Here is a 19,323-nt window from a genome sequence, read left to right on the forward strand (position 1 = left end):
GCCCCCCCCTCGTGCATCCCACTGCCCTTCCACCACCCAAGAGCGGCACACACAAATGAACGAAGTTCATTGGCATGTCATGTACCGGAGTTCACCAATGCGAGCGGAGCAAGCACAGCGCCCAGGCTATTAAGGCATAGAAGCGTTCCACAACTCTACAACCCACCACCACAGCCGCACGCCCGCAAGGCCCACTACATAAGCCTGCAGTCCTGCATACGTGTTTAATACAGGCAAGTTAGTGCTCGTCGACTCCGCTCGCTTAGCACGGACCTAGGCCGCACGGCACAACATGGGTACCGATGCCACAACAAGAGCAAAAGCCGCAACCGCCCCGTCAACGTTCCTGTTCTACCCCAAGTTGTACCTGTCTGCTATCCTGCGACCCCGCCCCCCAACGCTCAACGGAGGTCCGTGCCTCCCCTGCTGGCAATCCATACTCTGCCTTCAAGTCACGGACCTAGGTCGGACGGCTGGGGAAGACAGGACAAGTGCCCTGTCCTCCAGACTCTGCACACACACGCTGCAGCAGAGCGCGCGTGCGCGCGGACACACACACACACACACACACACACACACACACACACACACACACACACACACACACACATCATCATCATCATCAGGTCGGTCGGCTGCGGTAAAGTATACTCTGAAGGCAATCCGCGGCCGTAACTCTGCATAGCATACACTGTCCTACGCGTAATGTTTTCCTTGTGCTCTTACACACACACACACATACACACACACATCATCATCATCATCACCCCCCATCAGTCCTCTACATATATATGTAGCAATGGTACGCGGTCACTGCGTAAATACATATGGCGTACGGTGATTTACGTCACCCATTGCTTTCAGTCGCTGTACTCTACACACCCGACTCTATGCGTACACCTGAAACCAGAAAGCCGAACGCGTACGTTGTGCCTTCAGGCCTGTCTCCCTCAACCGCGCCCCGAGGCACGCCTGTGCAGCAAACTGCGCGCAGCGAAGGCGCAGCAGCCCAGCACCGCCAGCGCGACACACCGCTTCCATCCAGACCCTGCTACTCCTCCCGCACCGCCGCCCGCCGCCCCCACAGCCCCATCCCGCCGCCGCGCGCCGGCGCCGGTGCCAGCACCGCTACCCCGCGCGCGTCCGCAGCCCTGCCTCCTCCCGCCCTGGCCCCCTCTGTCTCCACCGCCCTCCTCTTCTGCCTTGGCCTGTTGCTCGACCACCCACAGGAAGGTCTCCGGCTTCGACCCCCTGAAGTCGCGAGCCCGTGACGCCGCCTCGTCCCAATCCACCGGACACCCTAGGTCCAGCAGCAGCTGCAGCACAGGCAGGCTGCTCCACTCGCGGCGAGCCGTGGCCGTCACTGCCCTTGCAAACACCGTGGAGCCGATGCTGAAGGTGAAGGAGTCATCAGAGTCGTGCTGCGGCTGGGGCGGAACGGGCGGGCCCCAGGAGCAGCCCAGGCGGCGCAGGCAGCGCAGGGTGGCTAGGTCGCCGTTGCGCGCCGCCGCCACGTAAGGGTCGCCATTGGTCTGCGCGAACGGGGGCAGGTATAAAAAGCGGGCGCTGAATGCGAACGCCTGAATAGGATGGCGGACCAGCAGCGGAGGCGAGCGCTAGGGTAAGACAGACCCCCGCCCGCCAATCACTGACTGCTGACGCCTCAGTAACTATGTGTGGACCCGCGCCAGGTGCGAACAGTGCTGTACGCTAGGGTACGAAGCTCCCATCGGCCACCGAAGCTCATGCAGATGCCGGGTGGCGTGCTATTCCTCTCATGAGCCCCGACCCCCACACGACCTCATGTCAGTGCTCACAGACATCACGTTGAACCCAAACTCACCCCCATGGGGCAGCCGTACGATGCCAGCAGCTCCAGCACCTGCACACAGCCCGCTTTGGCAGCGGCCGCCCACGCCGCCTGCGTGCAAGAAAGGGTCCGCCTAAACTGGCAGTGGCAGATGCATGGGCGCCCGGAGCCCGGAATGTAGCTGAAGCAGCGGCCCGCATCGTGCACGTAAGAAAGCACAGGACAGCACGCGGCAGCGCACACCCCGGCTCCAAAACTTGCCTCGTCCCATGTCGGCTGCGGCTCTTTGTGCCCCTCCGTGTCCGCCTCCGGTGATGGCGCCACGACCTCCGCGGCTTCGACAGCAGCCGTATGGCCAGTTGCTGCTGCGGAAGCAAGGGCCTCCGGCACGCCAGCCGGCACCCCGCCCTCTCCAGCCGCGCCGCCTGGTGCCGATACCGACTGGGCCTGCACGTTAGGGGCTGCCAGGGGCCCGCCCGGGGCAGCGCCTGCCTTGTCGGCGGCATCGGCGCTCCCTGCAGCGCCATTGCCCTCTCCATGTGACTGCACGTGGGGCCACACTGGCGGCTGCGCTGGCTCGGACTGCGGCGGCGGCGGTTCCGTGTGGCCAGCACCGGCAGGCCCCGCGCTGACGTCGCCAGACTGAGACCCGCCAGCCTCGGAGCCAGGGCCTGAGCTAGCAGCGCCTGAAGCCGCAGGAGGGCTGACGCCACACCCCGGTCCATCGGCGACATCGGCACTGCCGCTGGCGAGCTCACTTGCGCTGATGCTGGTGCTGGTGCTGGTGCTGGTGCTGATGCCGCCAACCCGCAGGCGCTCGTGCACGAAGGCCACCATCCTGGGACAGCCGGAGCCCGCAGCCGACAACAGCAGCGTGCGCGTCAGCAGCCCTGGCGGAAGGGGTTGATTCCGAGAAGGCACCACTGCTGCGGTAGTCAAGGCCGTGCCTGACTGTGGCACCGGACTTGTTCTGGGCTTAGCCGACGTGGACTCCAGGCAAGCCTCCACCGCGGCGCTGGCGTCCATCACCAGTTTACCCGCCTCAATGTCGCCCACGGAAGCGGCGCCTCTAGCAGAGCCCATAGCACAATTGATGCCACCGCGACCCGTATACTTGCCAGTGTTAGTGTCGCCAGGGCTGCTGCCGCTGCTGCTTGCGCTTGGAGAGGGCAGCCCAAACACGTGCTCCAGCAGCCACGCGGCGCACTCGAGCTGCCGCTTGCGCACCGCGGCCGGCAGCAGCAGCGGCACCTGCTGCAGGTCCAGACCATGTGCTGCCAGAACGCGAAGCACGCCGATATGACCGCCCCGAGCCGCCGCGCGCGCAGCCCGGGACACAGCATGAAGCGCGCCCGCTCTGCTTGCCGCCGCGCCTCTGTGGCCTGGCCCGTTGTCGTCCTCGTCCTCCTCTCCATTTCCCGGCCCCAGCCCCAGCCACCCCACGTCCTCATCCTCCCAGCCTGCTTCCTCACCGCCGTTAGGCGGCCGAGCGGCCCCGCCGTCGCTGCGGCGCGGCTGCGCACCCCGCATGCCCCGCACCAGCCACCTGCCCTCCTGTGTGGCTAGCAGGTACTGCAGCGCTGCCTCGTGGCCCGCACTCGCGGCGCGACGCACCGCTTCCGGCGCATTCAACGGGTAGCCGGCAGACCGCAGGTACTCGAACCGCTCTCGCCAGTCCCCGCCCTGCCCCAAGCTGCTACTGCCACTGCCACTGGTGCTGCCACTGGTGCAGTTGCTGCTGGCGGCGACCGCGTAGGCGCCCTGGCAGCTGACTCGAGCGAGGCAGCAGCCGGCGCTTCGAGGCAGAAAGTGGCGACAGCTGCCACCGCCATGGCTATTGCTGCTGTTGCTGCTACTGCCACACGGTGGTGGAGACAAGGCGGCGACAGCTGACCACGCCTCAGCCGGCTTTGGGTACTGCTGCGACTCCAGCCACTTCAGCTTTGCGCGCCAGGCTGGCTCTGCTTCTGCCGGCAAAGTCAAAGCAACTTCGGTGGTTGGCACTGGGGAAGGGGCAACCGCTGGGCTTGGCTCTGCAGCGGCCGAGCCCGCGACGTCGTCCGCTGCCGCCTCCGCCTCCATTGCATCCTCGCGTGCTGCCTCGACAGCGGCCGAATGCGGATCAGCGATGCCGCCCGCAGGTCTGTCTGCAGTTGCCGACTGCTGTTGCGCGGCAGTTGCATACTCATCCCCATCGTCCGTGAGGGGCACCGACACATGCGGCGCACTGACCGCCGCACTTGCGCTGGCCACCCAGGCCACCAATGGCACTTCAGCCGCCGCACCCGTGCGTTCAGCAGACCCCGCTGCGTCTCCGGGCTCCTCATCGGCTGCGGAAGAGGCCGCCACATATGCTGCTGCCACAGCTGACGGCGCAGAAATGGACGCCGCAAGTACTGCCGGGCTCGCCGCCGCTGCCTCCACAATCTTCACCTGCTCCCGCGTGCTTAGGAGCGGCATCCGGACGACGGCCCCGCCACCTGCGCCACCGTCGGCATTGGCTGCGGCCGCCGCACCTGCGCCATCGCCACCTGCCGCGGCTCCATTGCCCTCCGCGCCACCGCCGGCCGCCCTTCGCTCCGCCGCGCGCACGCTGTGCTCCGTATGCAGCTGTTGCAGCACCGCAAGCGGCATGCCCCGCGCGGCGCCCTCCAACAGCGCGCCCACGTCCACCCGACCAGGTGGCGGCGACGCGGGCAGCACCGCGCCACCCTCGGCGGCTGTACGGCCCAGCAGCCGGTCCAGGACGGCCCGATGCCCATGCTTGGCGGCCGCTGCAAAAACATGAATGGTGAAACAGAGCGAGACTGAACTGAAGTTGCTGCCGGCACGTGCCATAGCTCACGCTCCCGTACCGCACCCGTTCCGCCCAGGGAAGCCCATTCAAGAACAGTGCGGTATGCTGCCACCGCGCCCACCTGCTGCGGCCTTGTCCGACGTGCAGCCCTGCACCAGGCTCCAGTCGACCATGGCCGCCCGCCCCGCGCCCGCCGCCGCCACCAGCACCTCGCCGCCCAGCGGCACACCGTGCCGCGCCCGCAGGTGCTCCGCCACCGCCAGGCGGTTCGCGCCCGCCGCTGCCGCCAGCACTTCAACCGCCAGGCAGCAGTCGGCAGCTGCAATGGCGATGTCCAGGTTCTCGATCACGTCACTGCGCGCTGTCAGGCGCAGCAGCCGCCGGCGGTCATGCAGCCGGAGGCCGGCTGTGGCGCCCGGCGCGGCCCAGTGCCGCTCGAAAGCGTGCGTCGGGCAGGCGTGGGAGAGGCGGATGGTGGTGTGCTGGGGCTGCTTCAGCTGCTGTGCCAGTGTGCGGTTGACGAGGCGTAGCGTGGCGGGGAGGTCGTTGTGGGGTAGGAAGCGGGACATGTGCTGGACCACATCCGTCGTCCAGATCCGGGACGGGTCGTCTGCATGCCCTGCCATACAAAGCAGCTCCTGAGCGTCCCGTAGCGGCGCCACCGCCTTGGGGCCTTGTGCGCAATGCCGCAGGGATCGCGGCTGTGACTGTGGCCGCCGCGGCAGCTGGTGCAGCTGGTGGTGCTGGCTGGTGCGCGGTGTGCTGGTGGCACGGCGCTGCACCGCATCTGCGCCAGGCTGCGGCCAGGAATACTCCAGCGCCGCAGCCGGCGTCTGCGACGGTGACGGCTCAGCATGCGATACATCAGGACTAAACAGCTGTCGGACCACTTTCTCGCAGGCAGAACCACGCTGCCCCGCCGGCGAGGCTGGGCTAGCTGCCTCCAGCTGCTCCGGCTGCGGCTGAGCCCCTGAAGCGCTGCAGCGCCAGGGCTGGCCAGCAGGCGTTTCCCACTCCGCAGCACTGTCATCGTCCAGCGCGCGGGGGGAGCTACTCCCGGGCCCTTGGCTCGAGCTGGAGAGTGTGCCCATCGGCAGCGGTGGGCCGGGCCGGTCGGGGCCGGATCCGGGGCGGGTCCCAGGCTGTCCCAGCAACCCGGTTGGTTGCGGGCCGAGAACGCCCACGTTGGCGTTGCCGTGAGGCTCCATCACGCTACGTGCACTCTGTTTGCTTCTAATCAACGAGTATCATGCCAGGCCTTGCGCGACGACACAACGCCGCACCCATTTCCATTTCTCTCTCTCGTTCCTAGTTGCCTTACAATACTGATGCGCAGGTGCCACAATCCGTATGGCACCTCGCTAGATGATCCCTCGGGCAACCGAAAAGGAACCTTGCCGCGCCGAAAAGACGGTCGCTTTCAAAGGGGGTCACTTTCGAACAACTAGATGTTAATACATTGTACTCAGGCATCAAGTCTATCAGCCCCAATGTGCAGTAATACAGAGTTATGCAAGCAATGAGCATCCGGGCTGGGCACACGAGCCCCCACCCTCCCCCGCGCCCACAGCCTAGGGTACCCACCCGGCCCCTATTGACGGTTTCAGTACGTCCAGCCATCACAGTCACCACCGGACACAAGTAATTTTGACTTAATACGCCTTGCAGCATTGCTCCGCAAACCGTATCCGGAAGTGTCAGTGTGCCCAAGTCAGCATCGCGCCAAGCTCTGACTCTGAGCTTGCGAAGCCCGATCGCCATCTTTCACCTTCATTGTGCCCCGTACATACAAATGTTAGTCCGTGGCCTGCAAGACAGCTCTCACTTTCCTGCCACGCTTTCCTGCATGGACCCGCCGTATCTGCCTGACGGTTTGTGTTCCGTATGCCAAACTGTACAATGCCGTCGCGGGAATTGCTATCAAATCCAATCGGTTGAACGGTGCCACGCTCATATGGAACGGGTTCAGCTGGCTTGCCAAGTTTCCGAACATTGCGCGACTTTGTACCTGTGATTGAGAAACACTACGATGTAGGAAAGCGTATGTAGACTGCATGTGTATTGATAACAGACTGCAGTAAGAGGCGGGTGCGCCTTGACAAGTGGCGATGCCACAAGGGCGAATCACTGCCGAGGAGCAGACAAAGGAGCCTCGGGAGCGCTGCGTGGAACTGGTGCGGGAATCCAGCAATTGCCTGCACTGCAAAACCCACCCACCCGGGATGGGTGCGCACCTACCAGCACGGTGCTGATACAATGAACCGTGGCACAACAGCCGATACATTGGCCGTGCGTTCGGCGGGAAGCCTCTCTCCTTGCTGCTGGGCCTCCTCACACGAAGCGCCACAGCCTTGGGAGGCTTGCATCTTGCAGAAACCTTTCACTCCAGGCCTGTGTGATTTTCCTATATCGTGCCTTGTTCGACTTTGCCCACAGCTGCGGCTGCTGGCTGCGGTCGACACCTTTCCACGGGGCGGTTTGTGCAGCGGCTACTACGCAGTATGTGCAGGTGAGCGGAGGGTTGCAGGTGCAGGTGCACGCACAGCGGGAAACGTGACATACTTCGTAACTAATCCTGCCATGCCATGCGGGAGCGTCCAGCAGCGCTCTCCAACAAACGCCGCAGGCTAAGCACACCGTTCCCGGGAGGTGCGGCTGGTCGTAACTCTGCGATACAGCCGGAGCCAAATATGCTGGGCGGTACGGTGACACGTCTGACCTCCACGGCCCTGGCCCATCCCTTCATGATGCCGCGCAGCGCTGCGCTACCTGCAGGTGTGGCGGCCCAGCCTTGTTCATCTCAACCAGCAGGATGCGCTGCCGCCCTTGGACGTGGCCTGGGCCTGGTGCGTATCGGCAGTCCCCATGTACGATTGGTTTTGGTCTAACACACTAGCAGCTCCCAAACACGCTAGGCTGTGTCAGTATGGCCACCGTTTGCGAGGATGCGGCATGTCGTTGAGTCCAAGTGCCAGCTGCTGGTGACGTTGATCACAATCGCAGGCTCGTCGCGCGTCAGCAGCCGATACCATACCGCGCGCTGGGCAGCGGCAACGGGCCCTACGCGACGGCATTCCTGTTTGGTGTCACCTCTGACCGGGATAGACGCTGCTGGGCTGAGGCGGTGGCAAAAGCCGCAGCGGCAGCGGCGGCTGATGCTGAAGGCGTCGGCAGCCGCGCGGGGCTGGCAGGTCAGGCGGCGTGGCCCCCGCCGCCGCCGGTGCCTGGCGAGCAGCCCTGGGCAGGCATCAGCACCGAGCTGTTGCAGGAGGCTGTCGAGCTGGTGGGTGGTCGTGGCGGTGCCGGGGGCATGGCATGCACGGGCGGTTTGACAATGCAGCACCATGCTTACGCGCAAAAGGGCGCAGGGCAGTTGCTTACGTAGCTGTGTGCAGAGGTCTTAACGCCGCACCAACTCGTCCACAGGCCGAGGACATGCAGCGCTTCTCCACGCTGCTGCGCTCCTGGCTGCGGCCGCAGTTCCTGGACACGGACTTTCTCGTACGGGCCCAATTCAGGTACGTGCCATGCGGTGTGCGTGCGTCAATGCAGGTGTTTGGGAACTGGCGTGGCGGACGTGCACAGCCATGTGCGATGATTGCGACATGGACCGTTTCACCAAGGTGGCACCAAGAATGCTGGCCTGCTTTCCATTGCACGGCACCCGAACACACTGCTGCAGGTACAGCCAGTTTCTGGAGCTGCACGCGCTGAACCCGCACACCGTGCTGGTGCCCACAGCCGACATCGCCCTAATGTGGTGAGTCTGATGCCGCGCCCTCCTGTCGCTGACGCCCACGCCGCCTGCATACCAATGCCCCAGCGTCAAGACCTCAATCATCTTGCATATCTATAGGTTGCTTCTGCGGCACTGGCTGTGCCCTGAACCAGCGCTCTACCTAATCGCCCTGCCCCGCTTCCTGAGGGCTTGTAACACCCCTCACACGTTTCGCAGGCACACCCACATTGCGCTTCACGGCGAGTATGCGCGCTCCTGCGGCGAGCTCTTTCCCGCCGCCCCCGCCCCCGCCCCCGCCACCATCACCACCACAACCACCACAACCACCACTATGGCCAGCGCTACCGCGTCTGCAGCGTCCGACCACGCAGCGCCCAGCCAGCCTCCCCTTCCCGATAGCGGCACAGGTGGTAAGTGCCAGGGCGGCGAGGGCAGCCACAGCGAGGGCAGCCACGGCGAGGGCAGCCACAAGGTCGGCTACCTGTTCTCGCCTGACTACCTGCGGCTGCGCGGCATCCAGCTGGAGGCGGCGTTTGCGGAGACGGCTCGGCTGTACGAGGAGCAGTACGGTAAGCAGCACCTGGAGCCGCAGGATGGAAGGTGGAATTGATTACGGTGCGCGTACATGGAAGCGGCCTCGGCCTCGGCAGTGAGCAACCATGCCGCACATGGCACCTGCCCACTGCACCCCAAGCCGGTCGCTCGCCTGGATTCCGGACGCAACTCTCCCACTGCGTTCATGCATGCCCCGCTACACACGGTACAGGCGAGCCGTACCTCAGCTACGATGTCGCTTGGATCCCGCCCGGAGAGGTCTACCCCGCCGCTGACCCGGCCGGCCCGCTATCAGCGCTGCTGGATGTATTCAACGCCGTGCCGGCTGCCGCGTCAGACGCCCCCGCCACCCACCTGGCGCAGCAGGTGCCCTCGACCCGGCTGCAGGTGAGAAGCCGGCTGCCCGAACTGGTTGCCCGCCATCGCAGCGGGAGCGTGGCCCTGCACTGCACGCTGCCTTACCTACAATCACACACCCACGCAAACGTGTCAACCGTGTCCTTCTGTGTGCTTTCCTTACCACAACACGCAATGCGGTCACCAATGACCTCCACATCAACTTTTAAACACATGCTGCCTGCTAGTCACCAAACGCACCCAAGTGGCACGCCGCGGCCGCTCCACGCGCGGGAGGCCATGCGCTGTTCACGCTGTGGCTCATCGCCCGCACGCTGGCGGAAGGGCCGCCCTTTCCGCGGCTCTCAATGCGGGTCGGCCAGACGGGGGTGACCGGCGCCGCGGAAGCAGACGCCGCAGCCGCAACATGCTGCGGCTGCTTTGGCGCACCGCGGCGGGCGCTGCCTGCGGAGCGGGTGCTGGGTCTGGCCAGCGTGGCGCAGACGGGCGGGTCGGAGGCGGTGGGCGACGTGTCCGCTCCCAAGCTGTCCGTGCTGTCGGACCTGTTCGCGCTGTAAGTCTGGGGAATGTCATGATGGGGGCTCGATATATGGGGCGGTTGCGGTCGGGCCTCGGGGGCCTCGGGCCTCGGGTGTGCACTGCGGGGTTTGGGTAATGCAATCAGTAGGGTGTGTGTGATGCCGCGCCGCTGCAGCGGCTTGACCGCGGCTTCCTTCTGCTTTACTTTGGCGCAGGGCCATCGGCGAGCGGATAGGGCTGCTTTACCACATGCGCCTTCTGCCGGCATGGACGGAGCACCCGTTCCTCGCATGCATCCGCGAGCGACCTGGCCTGTGGGTGCCCCCTCGGACTGTGGTCGTCAGTCCGTCCCAAACCAGCGTTGACAGCACAAAGCGTGACGGCAGCAGATTTGCCGCTGTCGTCGTTGCTGCAGCTAACGACGCGCGGCCTGGTGGCGTCGGCACGACGCCGGCAGCTCCTGACCGCCTGGTCCTTCGGAAGGAGGTCCAATTTGAGGCTGCGGACTCAGAGCCTGACTCACCGCCACCCGCGGGCGGAACGGCACCGCTGTCGCCGCCGCCACCGCCTCAGGACGCGACGCTCAACCGCGTGTGGGAGCCGGCACCGTCGGCTTGCCAGGGCGGCAGATACGCTGTGACGGACTGTGAGCGCTTCATGGATTCCACGGCGCCGCTTGGGCCGCAGCTGGCGGGCCTGGCAGAGGCGCTCGGCGGGCCCTTGTCGGTTGAGGCATTGCCGTCATCGCAGTCGGGGCGGGAGCTGGTGGCCGGCAGCCGCAGGCTGCTGGGACGGAGGAGCGAGACCGCCAGCCGCCGGCCGCGCAGCAGCTCGATGCGGCGTGCCAGGGACGCCGGCGGCGGCGGCGGAAGCAGCACGACGGACGCCGGCGAGGCTACGCGGCCGATACAGGACCTGCTGCGTAAGCAACAGTGGCTGGTGGAGGTGCGGCGCGTGGTGCGGGGGCGCGCGGAAGAGCCGTTCGATCCCCACGCCCGGGGATTGCGCTACACGCCTGGCTCCGCCACCCTCACGGAGGGCGCAGGGCTGGGACTGGAGCTGCCGGTCAACAGAAGTCGGGATGCTGACGGTTCTGTGGGCGCTGGCGGTGCCGAGACCGCAGGAGACAGGGTTGCGGACCGTCGGGCTGTGCGGAGCATTGCAGATGTGTATGACTTGGAGGTGGAGCTGCAGTTGGTCACTGCGGTCGCAGTCGTGCTCCCGGCGGCCGTGGACACCTCAGGGGGCCGACGCGACCCATGATAAGCCGAGCAAGCACGGCAAGGGCTCATAGAGCACGCGTGGGGTGCGCGCGAATGTGCGATGCAACAGGGGTAGGGGCGGGGTGGTGAGTCCCGATCATGCGTGGCGTATCCCCCGTGGCGTTCATGGATCGAGTTGCAACGCAGCAACGGCACGCATGGGCGTGAGGAAGATGCAGTCTGATGCAGTGCGCTCAGCGTGCGGCGCTTATGGAAGCGCGGCGCTCGTGGAAACGGGCCTGCTGTGGGCGGTACACCTACCACAGGGCTCCTACCTACCCACGAAAGTCCCTTAGCGAACAAGTTAGACTTTCACCGGCACTGACTGCTACACCTGCGCTAGGGACCAGCAGCTTGCAATGCAGGGCAATCCGAACAAGTCCATGCCTGGTCCCCATGCAGGCCGATGGGGGCGTACCGCCCGAGTTGCACACAGCCCTCCTTCCGGGCGTAGATGGTACGGAAGGGGCTATCTACGCTGAGTAGACGCTGCGGGCCTCAGGTCACAGTTACAAGAACAATAGGTACGTGCACTCGGGATACGGAATAGTCGCATGAGGATTGCACGCAGGCACGCAGGGTAGGGTTCGATGGGATAGGGTAAGAGACAGATTGGTGTAGTCCCGTAGTGTGCAGCGCATTCCCAGACCCTAACCGTTCAATTTGCGACATTAAAGCATGAGTGCGCGGCTGGTATGCTGCCGTGGGCACCTGTGCCAGCCGACTGCACGCAGGGTAGGGTTGTCAGAGCGTGTGGTCCTGGTGGTCCAGTAGCGCTGCAGTGGTACGGCGTTGTGGCAAGTTATGCGGGCACAGCTTAATAGTGCCACGCTTAAGTGCGCGTACTGCGGAACCCTCAGTTTGAGCAAGAGCGGCGCTTTACGTGCGGCGCGGCGGCACACAAAGCGAATTTGCGCTAGCAGTGTGGCGGCGTCATGTCGCTAAGCGTTCGCTCAGAAACCGTTCATCCTTCCATGTCAACAATCCTCATGAGTTTCGCCCGGAAACTGTTTATTGCCGAGCGGTGCGCGGCGTGACCGCCGTGGGGCCCCAGGGCCGGGCACTGCCTGTCACGGAGGCTGGTGCCCTGGCGGGACACCAACTTGCAACTCCGGAACACTCGCGCGGGGTGTGACCGCGAATTGAGGTCTATATGAAAGTATAATTGCTCCGGTTGACGAGACACCCTGCCGCGACTGATGGAGTGATGGCGCCAAATTGACGCTTTATTCTGCGATAGTTGCAATGGCGCAGTCTCCAGCGCCATATGTTGACATGCTGTATTAATTGCGCACTAGCGCTAGCGCTGCGCGGCGCGGCATTGGGGTCACCTGCGTGTCCGGTGTCCCATCGACCATCGTGCGGAATGAGCCCGCGACGTGCTCATAATAGTTTGTTTCCCGCGCATGCTCTTTGTCGCGGCCTTGTGCGTGCAGACCTACATCTTTGTGACACTCAACAACCGTCATTAAACCAAAGCCCCTTAAGTGCTGTTGATTAGCGGAACCATGGGGTCGGGTCGTGACGGCCGGCCTGCGAGCTACACCAAGAAGAACTTCTCCCTGGAGAAGCTCAAGCTCAGCAGCATGAAGGATGACCTGACCGTTCTGCGCCATATGTGGTTCGGCAGCAAGAAGGGCGATGATCACGCTGCTCGCCTGGAGAGCTTCTACGGGCCCCAGGCCGCTGCCTGTAAGTCGCGATTAACTTTATGCTCATTTAAGTGTTTCGAGTTGCTTACGCGCTGTCTGCCCGCGCAGATGATGCTTTCCGGTCGCGGTTCCTCTGGGGTCGCAGGCCCATGCTCGCTGCAGTTGCTGCCCGCCTGGCCGAGCGCTCGAACCTCATCTGGGTTGACCTGGGTGGTGGCACTGGGGTGAGTCGCGGTTGTATCGGGGAGGTGCGGGATAGCCCTGGCCGTTTGGCTGCGCCTCGCGCGCCATTTATGCTGATCTGCGCTTTGTCTTTGTGCGCGCAGGAGAATGTCGATATGATGGCTGATTACATCGACCTGGCGAAGTTCAAGTCCATCTACGTGGTCGACCTGTGCCACTCGCTGTGCGAGGTGGCCAAGAAGAAGGCGAAGGCCAAGGGCTGGAAGAATGTCCAGGTCGTGGAGGCCGACGCTTGCCAATTTGCGCCCCCTGAGGGCACCGCGACGCTCATCACCTTCTCCTACTCGCTCACGAGTGAGTTGCAACGCCGTCGACTTGCCATCGGAGGATCCATCCACCCACAACGTTCATCCCCTCTCACCCCGCGCTTTTTGCTGTTGCAGTGATTCCACCGTTCCACAACGTCATCGACCAGGCTTGCTCGTACCTGTCCCAAGACGGCCTGGTGGGCGTTGCCGACTTCTACGTGAGCGGCAAGTACGACCTGCCCCTGCGCCAGATGCCCTGGTCGCGCCGTTTCTTCTGGCGGTGAGTTACCAGGCCGCGGCTACACATCTCTCAAGCAAGCGTAGCTGAGCGGGGCACAGAAGGCGCTTAGGGCCCGGGGTGCGCTTCTGGGTAGTGGCAAGGATATCGGCAAGGCCCTTCAGCTACCCGAGGTACCATGGTGATCTGTCACGCAGCTCATCACGGTGCTGACTGAGGCACGTGCTCGAGTCTGCGGTCGTCATAGGGCTTTCAGCACATCACAGCGCAGTCTCCGAATGCGCGTGCTGCAGCGTGTATGCTCCGGGACAGCACCATGCACCGTGCGGCGTTCTTGACTTGCATCCGCTGCTCTCGGGCCTCCCCTGGGTTCGCTCAGACACGTCTCCGCTGCCCCTGTGTCTGCTGCGTCGTCGTGTGCAGATCGATCTTCGACATCGACAACATTGACATCGGCCCCGAGCGCCGCGCCTACCTGGAGCAGAAGCTGGAGCGCGTGTGGGAGCAGAACACCCAGGTGTGTGCCGCGTTGACACCTGGCCTGTGCAAGCCCAAGTAAGGTTTGCTCATCAGCCCTGCAGCACCCGCGGCGTGCGGCGGATATTCATCGGCAGAGCCGTCCGCACTGTTGGTTAATCCACCAGTCCGCCTGCCTTTCCTCTGCGTGTTTCAGGGTTCGATCCCCTACGTGCCGTGGCTGCGCGCCCCCTACTACGTGTGGATTGGCCGCCTGCCCAGCGTTGGCCGTGAGTCGCGTCGCGCGGGACCTCGTCCGCATCAGGACACATGGTTACGGGGGCCTCAGTGAAGCGTATCGTATCGTTGCAGTCGTACTGTCAAGCGTACCAACAAGCGCGTCCCTTGCGCGTTGAAATTGTTGGGCGCAAGCATGAGCCGTGCCGCCGATGCCCAACTCGCGTTGACCCTGCAGACGCCCTGCACGAGGAGCGCGTGGAGCGGCCGCCCATGTTCCCGCCCACCTTCCTGTACACGCAGTCGTGGGAGGACCCCGAGCCGGATATGGAGGTGAGCGGCTCAGCCTGAGGCAGATACGCACGAAGGAAACGCTCGTGGTACCCCGAGGGCGGGATCACGCACGTTCGGAAGCATTGTGGCACGGTCACATCGTCGCACCAGCAAAGCAAGCACTAAGCACCAGCGGTTCTGTGGGCAATGTGCCACCGCAATGCCTGGCCAGTGCGCAGCTTCGCATTAGTGTATGCCAGTATCACGCCTAGCTCAGCCTGCAAGCTGCTGTCGTAGAAAGCAGCCGATGGTGGCACTGAGCGCGAACACTCCTGCTGAAACTGTGCCTGCCATCCTCTCGTGCCCTTCCCAGGTGATGGAGATCAACCCCAAGGACACGGTGCTGACCCTGACTAGCGGCGGCTGCAATGCCCTGAACCTGCTGGTGCAGGGGGCCGGCCAGGTGAGATCATAGTGCGTGCTGCACCCTTTCTGGTGTCCTTACTTCATGATGGCCGCTGCACGGAATGTTAGGAAGCGGTTGGCATACATGTAGCTGCAGAATGTCGCTGACGTCGTCTTCCGCGCTGCTGCTGCAGGTGGTGTCGGTGGACTGCAACCCCGCGCAGTCGGCGCTTCTGGAGCTGAAGAAGGTGGCCATTCAGCAGCTGGAGTTTGAGGACGTGTGGCAGGTAAGGGGCTCCTCATCTGGCGCCTAGGGACTGCACACGTCTGTTCCTACTGTGATGCAACATGCGGGACCTGGTCAGGCCTTGCGGCATTCGCACTGCGATGCTGTCCCCCAGGGCTCAGCACATCCTCTCGCCGGCTGCAACGGCACAGCCCTTTTTACACTCCGCAACCCCTGTCTTGGTAATTCCCCTTCCACAGCTGTTCGGCGAGGGCGTGCACCCGCGCATTGAGGAGCTGTACGAGAAGAAGCTGGCGCCCTTCCTGTCGCAAACCAGCCACAACTTCTGGTCCAAGCGCCTCTGGTACTTCCAGCACGGCCTGTACTACCAGGGCGGCATGGGCAAGCTGTGCTGGGTGCTGCAGTGCCTGGCCGTGGTGCTGGGACTGGGCAAGACCGTCAAGCGCCTCGCCAACGCGCCCACAATGGAGGAGCAGCGCCGTCTGTGGGACAGCAACATGCTCATCCACTTCGTGAAGAACGGGCCCAAGCCGCTGGTGTGGCTGTTCGTCAAGTTCGTGAGCCTGGTGCTCTTCAACAAGGCCGTGCTGTGGTTCGGCGGCGGCGTGCCGGGCAAGCAGTACGCGCTGATCAAGGCGGACGGCATCCCCATTGAGAACTACATCGCGCGCACCATGGACGGCGTGGCGGAGAACTCGCACGTGCGCAAGCAGAACTACTTCTACTACAACTGCCTCACCGGCAAGTTCCTGCGCGACAACTGCCCCACCTACCTGCGCGAGGCGGCCTTCGCCACCCTCAAGAGTGGCGTGGTGGACAACCTGACCGTCTCCACCAACTTCTTCATGGAGGAGCTCAAAGCGCGCACCTACACCAAGGTGGGAGCCAGAGCGGAGAGTGTGAAAAGCGGGAGATGGCGGGCGTTGTAGGTGCATGGCGAACGCTTGTCTGCCAGGGTGAAAGGGCAGAGCGAGGGAAACGGAATTTCAGAATTCGGATGGCTGGGAAGCGGAAACGAACAAGAACGGAATAGAAGGCCGCTGGCGAGAAACTGGTGCGTTGGCGTTTGGCATCCAGTCTGCCAGGCGCCCCCGTGCCTACCTGCTCAGGTCCGTCTAACCGTTACAACCCTCGCCCTCACCGCCCCCCCCCCGCCCCACCAGGTGATTCTGATGGACCACGTGGACTGGCTGGATATGCCCGTGGCCAACGAGCTGGCCGAGTGCCTGGCCAAGCAGGTTGCGCCGGGCGGCATCGTCATCTGGCGCTCCGCCTCCCTCAGCCCGCCCTACGCCGAGCTGATCCAGAAGGCGGGCTTCGACGTGCGCTGCATCCGCCGCGCCACTCAGGGCTACATGGACCGCGTCAACATGTACAGGTGCGTGCTTTGTCCGTGCAGGTGTGAGGATGTAGGATGTCAGTGGTGGCGGGAGGGAGCATGCGGGTCGAATGGGAGGAGGTTGCGTTATTGATGCCCGATGGGACCTGGGTGAATGCGGTGAGCGGCTACCGTATGTGCCAAGGACGGGGTTGGCGGCGTCGGGCGGCAGCAGAAACTTGAAAGGTTGTTTTAGAAGATCAAGATATGTTGCGATAACGGAAGCGACCTAGCGTCAGGGCGCAACAGCGCGTGGGCACCGCCGAAATCTGCGTTGTCCTTCGATGTATACCCTGATCCAATCTTGTCGGTTTCTCCAATGCGCAGCTCCTTCTACATGGCCCGCCGGAAGGGCGCCAAGAAGGACAACTAAGCAGCTGGCGGCGAAGGCACGGCGGGCAAGTGGCCGGCTAGCAACAGCCAATGGCGCTGACATCGCAGGAGCAGTGCGTTGGTTGCTAGCCGGCGGCGTGCCGTGCAGGGAGCACCGCTGTGGTCAAGCTGCGGGGACTGGGCTGGCAGCGGAAGCAGTACAGGCAGCGGCGCAATGGGCCCGTTACTCGTGCGGGCCCTGCAGTCCAGCTCGAATCATTGCAGCTTGCTAGCCCGGCTGTCACAGCAGCGCTTCGGTAGGTGCGGCCGTCCACGTTTAGCGTGCTGGACTCCATAGTAGTGGTGCCAGTAGGAGTTAGGACAATGACCAGTAGCGCAGTTGAGGACGGGCATTTTCCCGGTAGCCCAGGTTCCGCTGTCTGTGGTTGGTGTGTGGCAATCCACGCCGGACGCAGTTGTAGGGGACACCGGGTCGCCGCACAGGCTTCCTGGCCACTGCTGTGTGGGGTGTGGGGGACCGATAGCGCCCGAGGCAGCACCCTGGGGATCATTAAGTAAACGAATGAAGTGCGTGACAGCGACAGAATCGCGCAGTTGGATGTGTGCTGTGTTATGTCTGGTTTCCATCTCATGTGTTGCTGGTGCCGCGGAGGGGAGCGGAAGGCACATGGCGGCCGGTCTGGCGTCCTCGAGTGCCTAGTATCGGGGCTGCTGCACGCTCTCAGCAGTGCAGTTGCTTCGGGAGGCGTGCTTTGGGATTCCGACGGACTGTGAGTGTTTGCCATTGTGTGCACCACGCGAAGCTGCCAAGTACTCGGGTGCTCACGCACGGCAAGCATAGCTCGGCCCCGGGCCTCCCGATGCGATCCGTCTGGGCAGGTGGAGGGGCTTTTATACTGTTTGCTTCCGTTGAGACGCGCTGCGATGGCGTTGAGTCCGGGACCCCGGCGGCGTACCGTATCATTTCGGTGGCAGGTGCTGCGTAGGAGTAACCGGATGCAACACTTCACGGTTGGGCTGTTCATTGTCCTTATAAAGTTGTAGATGGTGGTAAGTGAGTGACGCAGGAGTGCCAGTGACACATTGTGTGAGCCGTCGACTGCATCTTGAACCAGAGCTCTCCCGCTGTATGGGCGCCAGGAGTCGGAGCGTGCGCTTGCATGGACGCACAGAATGAGGCTGAGGCCGCAGGAGTCTGGGCATTCACGAGCGACCAACGGACGCGGATGCGGGAGATTGCCCAGCTGGCGGTTGTCAGTACCGGTACTTGACGAGATGACCGGGACCAATTTTAGATTCGGACGAGTATGCGGGAGGACGCGTCGGGCCAGTGTCGGTGAGTGTACAGGGTGCAAGGCGCGCAGCCCAAGCAAGGCGAGGGTGATGAGAATGTAAGGACTCAATTCTTGCATATTCGCTCCAACACAGCAGCTCCGGACACCTGATTACATGTGATGATGCTGGCGAGTGGGGGAGACGGCAGAGGAGCCGTGTAGGCAGGGTGGCGAGCAGTGTTGACTCGCAGAGGCACCCCGCCAATGTGCACACCAGACGAGTACTGCAGTGCCAGGAGACCAGCGCGTCGCCATCAGGCCTGGCGGCAGGAGCGGTGCAACTAGGTGGAGTTGGATGGACGGCAAGGGCAGGCAAGGGACGCAGAACAAGGTACCCAACAGCTCTGAGAGGAGCCCAGGTCACAGCGAGCGTGGGCACTATCTTTAGTGTAAGTGCGTGTGACGTTGCCCACGAGCCAATGCCCCAGCGCCTTGAAATCACATGTGTGGGAGGCAGGTACATGCCGTATGTGTTGAGGGCGCGCAGTGTGCGTGTGTACCCCATGTGCGGCGATCGGGTCAGCGGCAGGCCGCCCGACGCCAGGCGCGTGTCCAGGTGTCCAGGTGCCTAGCCACCCGCAGGCTATCGCCCCAGGCCTGCAGTATTGCATCGCAATCGCATCTGCGAATCTGCAATGAAATGCCCCGTAATAATATATGCGCTGACTTATCGCAGCGCAGTGGAGATAAGTCTACTTATTGCGACGTAACTGCCGTGTTGCGTTCAAGTCACGCACGGCGCAGGACGCTCGGGTACGTGCCTGCATGGGGCCGGACCGAGCTGGGTCTTGTAGGCGTCAGGAGCACACGGCGCTTTATCTGCCGTTGTGCTTCTGTACTGTATTTTCGGATCGTCCCTCTGCCGGGACGGTGACAACCCACCCGCCCCCCCTGGCGCCGCCGCGGATTAATGTGGTGGTACCCGTGGGCGCCGCGGCGTGGTTGTCTGGACTCTGCCATTAGGCGCTACGTGCATGCGACACACCCAGTACTGGCAGCACTTTCGGCCACTAGTGCAACCTCAACACGGGCGGGCTTGGGCGGGCACGGCGGACTTGATGGGGTATCGGGAACTGTACGGCCCGAGCTAGGAGGCCGTAGTATGAAGGCCGCTGCGGGCCGCAAGTGAGTTGTGAGGCTGCTTAAGCAAGGCATGAGTGGAGGCTATTGTCGGTTTTGAGAGATTGGGATTGTCGTTTGGGGCCGTGGCGGTTTGTAACGCTACACGGCAGTAAGGAGT

The 19,323-nt window shown here is 63.6% G+C and overlaps 3 protein-coding genes across 3 annotated transcripts; 2 read left to right on the plus strand and 1 right to left on the minus strand.

Annotated features, from left to right (window-relative positions):
* Positions 1-5: 5 nt before the first annotated feature.
* Positions 6-6,081, minus strand: CHLRE_07g324100v5 (uncharacterized protein). Its single transcript, XM_043064015.1, has 4 exons — positions 4,729-6,081; positions 2,072-4,584; positions 1,844-1,921; positions 6-1,532 (listed from the first exon to the last, which is right to left on the minus strand). Exons 1-4 carry the CDS (start codon positions 5,813-5,815, stop codon positions 951-953), a joined length of 4,260 nt encoding a protein of 1,419 aa, XP_042922583.1. The 5' UTR covers positions 5,816-6,081; the 3' UTR covers positions 6-950.
* Positions 6,082-6,301: 220 nt separating this feature from the next.
* Positions 6,302-12,022, plus strand: CHLRE_07g324150v5 (uncharacterized protein). Its single transcript, XM_043064016.1, has 10 exons — positions 6,302-6,781; positions 7,044-7,116; positions 7,366-7,453; positions 7,611-7,890; positions 8,034-8,125; positions 8,290-8,367; positions 8,563-8,915; positions 9,113-9,288; positions 9,486-9,811; positions 9,993-12,022. The coding sequence occupies exons 1-10, from the start codon at positions 6,716-6,718 to the stop codon at positions 11,038-11,040; spliced, it is 2,580 nt and encodes an 859-aa protein (XP_042922584.1). The 5' UTR covers positions 6,302-6,715; the 3' UTR covers positions 11,041-12,022.
* Positions 12,023-12,468: 446 nt separating this feature from the next.
* CHLRE_07g324200v5 (uncharacterized protein) lies at positions 12,469-19,314 on the plus strand. Its single transcript, XM_001700827.2, has 12 exons — positions 12,469-12,731; positions 12,800-12,915; positions 13,018-13,228; positions 13,318-13,462; positions 13,844-13,937; positions 14,094-14,166; positions 14,352-14,446; positions 14,760-14,849; positions 14,986-15,078; positions 15,278-15,916; positions 16,202-16,416; positions 16,744-19,314. Exons 1-12 carry the CDS (start codon positions 12,548-12,550, stop codon positions 16,787-16,789), a joined length of 2,001 nt encoding a protein of 666 aa, XP_001700879.1. The 5' UTR covers positions 12,469-12,547; the 3' UTR covers positions 16,790-19,314.
* Positions 19,315-19,323: the final 9 nt, after the last annotated feature.

The sequence above is a fragment of the Chlamydomonas reinhardtii genome, chromosome 7 (assembly GCF_000002595.2).
Source record: "Chlamydomonas reinhardtii strain CC-503 cw92 mt+ chromosome 7, whole genome shotgun sequence".
NCBI classification, from domain to species: domain Eukaryota; kingdom Viridiplantae; phylum Chlorophyta; class Chlorophyceae; order Chlamydomonadales; family Chlamydomonadaceae; genus Chlamydomonas; species Chlamydomonas reinhardtii.

Bases quoted from the DNA above. Each gene is read 5' to 3' on its own strand.
- CHLRE_07g324150v5 (XM_043064016.1), top strand. From the start codon at position 6,716: ATGCCACAAGGGCGAATCACTGCCGAGGAGCAGACAAAGGAGCCTCGG. The intron at 7,891-8,033 runs GTGGGTGGTCGT...ACTCGTCCACAG, and splicing joins TGCAGGAGGCTGTCGAGCTG to GCCGAGGACATGCAGCGCTT. The intron at 9,812-9,992 runs GTAAGTCTGGGG...ACTTTGGCGCAG, and splicing joins CTGTCGGACCTGTTCGCGCT to GGCCATCGGCGAGCGGATAG.
- CHLRE_07g324100v5 (XM_043064015.1), bottom strand. From the start codon at position 5,815: ATGGAGCCTCACGGCAACGCCAACGTGGGCGTTCTCGGCCCGCAACCA. The intron at 4,585-4,728 runs GTGGGCGCGGTG...ATGTTTTTGCAG, and splicing joins GTCGGACAAGGCCGCAGCAG to CGGCCGCCAAGCATGGGCAT. The intron at 1,533-1,843 runs GTGAGTTTGGGT...CCGTTCGCGCAG, and splicing joins CGTACGGCTGCCCCATGGGG to ACCAATGGCGACCCTTACGT.
- CHLRE_07g324200v5 (XM_001700827.2), top strand. From the start codon at position 12,548: ATGGGGTCGGGTCGTGACGGCCGGCCTGCGAGCTACACCAAGAAGAAC. The intron at 13,229-13,317 runs GTGAGTTGCAAC...TTGCTGTTGCAG, and splicing joins CTTCTCCTACTCGCTCACGA to TGATTCCACCGTTCCACAAC. The intron at 14,850-14,985 runs GTGAGATCATAG...CTGCTGCTGCAG, and splicing joins TGGTGCAGGGGGCCGGCCAG to GTGGTGTCGGTGGACTGCAA.